The sequence below is a fragment of the Macrobrachium rosenbergii genome, chromosome 21 (assembly GCF_040412425.1).
Source record: "Macrobrachium rosenbergii isolate ZJJX-2024 chromosome 21, ASM4041242v1, whole genome shotgun sequence".
NCBI classification, from domain to species: domain Eukaryota; kingdom Metazoa; phylum Arthropoda; class Malacostraca; order Decapoda; family Palaemonidae; genus Macrobrachium; species Macrobrachium rosenbergii.
This window is the reverse complement of record NC_089761.1, coordinates 16,397,390-16,402,136: the sequence shown is the minus strand read 5'-3', so window position 1 is coordinate 16,402,136 and position 4,747 is coordinate 16,397,390. Positions and strand designations below refer to the sequence as shown.

General features: G+C 35.2%; 1 protein-coding gene across 9 annotated transcripts in view; it reads right to left on the bottom strand.

Moving 5' to 3' along the window:
• Window positions 1-268: 268 nt before the first annotated feature.
• LOC136849711 (failed axon connections-like) overlaps window positions 269-4,747 on the bottom strand; it is a 10,549-nt gene continuing 6,070 nt past the window's right edge. For 7 of the 9 annotated variants that reach the window (XM_067123076.1, XM_067123077.1, XM_067123072.1 and 4 more), the window contains 3 exons: window positions 4,208-4,404; window positions 770-3,895; window positions 269-450 (listed from right to left, as the gene is read on the bottom strand). In XM_067123076.1, coding sequence (XP_066979177.1) covers window positions 3,637-3,895; window positions 4,208-4,404 — 456 coding nt within the window. In that variant the 3' untranslated portion in view covers window positions 269-450; window positions 770-3,636. The remainder of the gene's footprint in view (window positions 451-769; window positions 3,896-4,207; window positions 4,405-4,747) is intronic. The other 2 variants (XM_067123078.1, XM_067123080.1) reach the window with 1 other exon arrangement.

Here is a 4,747-nt window from a genome sequence, read left to right as displayed (position 1 = left end):
ACTGCTCTGCAAACTTGAAGAGAGGCCGAATTAACCTGTAACAAACTTCAGATAACCTATTTCTCTTGAAGGAAGACGCTTGGAGCTCCGCGGTTTTTTTTTTAAAACATGTTGCACCTTAGGGAGGCGTCAAATCGCTCCACTCGTCCAGTGTGGCCACCCATAAGTTTCATAATTAGCAGTAAAGCCCGCTGCACAAGTCGTACCCCAACTTAGGTCTAGAGACCTCAGTTAGTAAAAGGGCTATACAAAGGAAAAAAAATTGCCATTTTAGGATTTACAAAGCTTTATTGAAATATTACAGTATTGCACATTCAAGAATTGGTCTTCAAGGGATCATGAACTGTTTGCGTCATTAATGAAGGTTTGGGTTAATTAAACAGTCGTCCCAATCTGGCCAGAAGAGCTCCTTCATACGAGTCACGTAGGCACCAAGGTTCGGGTAAGCATCTGCAAGTGAAGAAAACACCTTCACGTGAATATCACACGCATGCTTGCGAGCGCACATGTATATAATATATATGTTTATATATATATATATATATATATATATATATATATATATATATATATATATATATATATATATATATATATATATATATATATATATATATACTGTATATATACAGTAGACATTAAATATTAAATAGGTTCAGAAAACACAAGTTAGTTTCCAAAAAGAAAATATTTTACAGATTTGGCGTTGTAATTAGATACAGACATACATATATGAAAGCATATATACAATCACAAAACCAACACTTACGTTCCAGCAAGGACGGATAAGGTGATCCAGGGTGATTGTATTTGATCTGGTCGAGGCACCCGAAGACCGAGCAGTCAACCTCGCACGGTTCGTCTCCCATGAAGGAAGGGGTTATTCCCTGAAATATTGCCATTACAAAAGGACCAGTAACCACCTCTGATCATATAATAATTACATTGTCAACATATCCAATGATGATTCCATCCTTGGAGAAACCAAATATTAAAAGAGCAAGTTGGGAAAGCATCGGCAATGAAATAGAAGGGAAAATGAGTAGACAGCCAACGATAAATTCAAATGAAGTAGAAATAACAAAAGAAACAGTAGACGAAAAACTTAAAAAATGTTACAAAAATATGGAGGAAGCTATAAAAAATCATATACCCATAACTAAATACACCGCACTCCCACACCCGATTAATAGTGAAAAGTTAAAATTAATACAGTGGCATTGCAACAACATTCAAAATACTGTACTTATAACAGGTTAGAACAAAACAATAATGGGAAGATATGTATCACTACAAGAACCGTTAGTACAAAAAACTCAAGATTATATCATAAAAATTTGGAAGACCTAATTATATCATAAAAATTTGGAAGACCTAATAAAAAATACACAAATACAGTACAATAATCCAAAACAATTTTGGAACTCCGTTTCAAGACAGATGGGAAGCGAAACTAATACAGCATACATAAAGCATAAGAATGAAAAAATATATGATGACCAAGAGAAAAAAGCATTGCATAAGACCTACTGGCAGGAAGTATTCCAGATAACGCAGGAGGCAAACCAAAGTTTCAACAACCAACATGAGGCAGTAGTTAATGAGTTCATTGAACAACATAGACACAGAACAAATCCGCATCATGCAGCAGATAATAGCAGACTTAATGAAGACTGTTTAATAATTTTAAACACAAGGCACAAGGAAGAAGTGGAATTAACAAGGTTATAATTCAAAATTTACCAGAAATTGCATTTGAAAAATTAAATGGGATATTTTCCAATTATTTTCAAGAATGCAAAAATGATTTTTATACCCAAACCTGTAAGAGATACGTGTAAGGTAGAGAAATTATAGACCAATATCATTACTAGAAATAACTGGTAAAATAATGGAAAAAATAATTAAATGATTAGTTTGTTCCTAGAAGGTAATCAGTTACACAATAAAAATCAATATGGATTAAGAAAAGGAAGTGGAACCCAGATTGCAATAGCGACACTGTATGAAAGCATTGCACTATCACAAGGAAGAAAGGACCTGTGCAACCTAGTATGCAGAGATATAACCAAGGAATCTGACAAAGTATGGATACAAGGATTTCAATACAAAATATTACATCTCAACCTTCCAGGCATTTTTGGGAAAATACTGTGCAACTTCATTAAAGATCGAACAATTAAGTCACAAAATTACTTAGGAAATCCATTCCCGTTACTAAGTGGAGTCCCACAAGGATCTGTACTTAGTCCAACATTATTCATATTACATACATGAAATGTGACTTCACCAGAGTACTGTACTGATGTCTGCTTTGCAGATGATATAACTCAAACAGTTATACTCCCAGAAAAACGTACACGAGAAGGGACCCAACCTTGAAAAGACAAGCAGCACAAAAAACAATGGACCAAATTGAAAGAAATCAATCTGAAACAAATAAAACTAAATCAAATAAATCTAAATTCCAACTAGTTTCAGTATCTGCATACAAATCCTGCACAAATGATAGGTCAACAACCAGTGAATTTTACTACAAGCACAGGAATACTAGGAATGCAATTCGGACAAAGAGAATGTCAACACATGCAAGAGAAAGGCTTAATAGCAAGAACACAAAATAGAAAGCTAAAAAGGTTTATGAATATGAATACAAATATTAAAATCCATTTCTATAAGTCTAATAAGACCAATAATGGAATATCCACGGGTTTAGCATCGACTTCCAATATAAGGGCAATACAGAAATTCCAAAATAAGATACAGTATTAAGGTCCGCAGTGAAATACAGTCAAGAAGATGAATATAAAACAAATACACAGAAAATACAAAGTAGAACCAATTAATCAGGGAATATATAGACTGGCAACCAAAATATGGAGTAAACTAGTTCAATACACTGGAGAATTAACGGAGAAAACGGAAGCAGAAGACAGAAACTACCCAAACAACACAGGCCGCAGATGGTGGAGAAGAGTTTCTTCACATATTCATGGCGATGAACCTCAACCATTGTGCTGTTAAGAAATATCTTGTGAAAAACGTAATTTATAGAATTTAATATGTAAATATATTGCAAAATCATTATTATAACAGTTAATATTAAGGTTAAATAAAAAATTCAACTTTAAGTAGAATTATACTATTAAGAAATAAAATTTAAAATATATAATCTGTACAATTCACTATGTTAACATAGTGCGAAATCATTTTTGTAATATGTTAACATTAAGGCCACAGTAAAATATATTGTAACCTCTTCTAAATAACATTATGGCTAAAGCACAATTTACATTACTCTTATTAATACTTGACTTTCTAAACTATTCCCTACCATGGTTAGCTAGCTAACTACCCTCACTCTTCTTTCACCCAACGTACCTATCAGCTAAAAAAAAAAAATACTTTCCACCCTAAGAATAGATAAATCCGTGCCAGTAAGCTTATGTACCTGAAAATATCCCATAAGCAATCAGTTAACGAAGATGATCGTATGTTATTGCATTCGTGAATGTACAAGGTCTTGGTGTGTATACAGACATCCTCTTATGAACGCGAATAAATGTCTACAAACGGCTGATAACGTACTGAAATGCCATTATTTAAGGTTGTTTGACATCATAACACCAATGATCACTAATGCCAAGGAGAGAGAGAGAAAGAGAAAATACTAGTCAAGTCACCTAAGTAATTCGAGAGGGCTCTGATGTCCCTTCTGGCAAAAGACTCGATTTCTGCGTGGGTATGCCTTCCAATGCCCTGTGCCATCATCATCCCCTTCTGCCTCCTGCTCATCCTCATCATGGGCAGCCAGGTGAGCAGGGAAGGACGCAGCCCAATGCCCAGGAAGACGCCACGACCTCCATCTCGTACCCATCGCCAGTCCTTCAGAGTCCTGCGTTGATAGGAAAATGGAAAAGTCTGTGGATAAGAAAAATACTGCTGAGATTTAATGACCTATTTCAGAAAGAGAGGAAGGTTTTCTTTTTAGTCGCGATATTACCTTGTTTTGGGGGGAGAGAGACAGACGTGAATTAACGACGCCATGTTGTCAAAATAATACCAAAATTAACTATAATTTCAATGTACCTTAGATATACGAAGGTTATAAGCATGTCAGAAAACATATAGTATCATTAACTTTATAATAATTTTATAACCCAGTTGTAATAACGAGTGAATGATATATCATCTGTAACTTCCACACCATGCTAGATGCTCATCCACCATGACAGCGAACGACCACGCCACGGCCTTCTGCTCATCGTTCAGATGACTTGAGAAGTCCTTATTGAAGTGACTTCCTAGGAAGTCCATGATCAGCTGGGAGTCACCCATGGACTGTCCGTTCATGGTGATCCACGGACACCTGCCCTTAGGACCCATGGGTTCGGTGAAGTCCATCTGAAATTAAAAGTCAAAAGTCACCGTACCTTACATAGAAAGTCTCTTGAAAGAAACTCTTTACACGTATATCTGGAAAGTTCACATAGAATTAAAACTCATAGCTATTCTTAAAACGGAAGGTCTTTTTACATACATTGTACCTGGAAAGTCAACTTGGAATTGTAACTCAAAACTCTTATTCTTAAAATTGAAGGTCCTTTACATATGTTGTACCTGGAAATTCCAGCTGGAATTGCAATTCAATACTCTGTTCATAAAATGGACGATCTTTTTACACGTACTATGCCCTGAAAGTTCACCTGAAGTTAATGTATGACTGCTTTTGAAATGGAGGGTATTT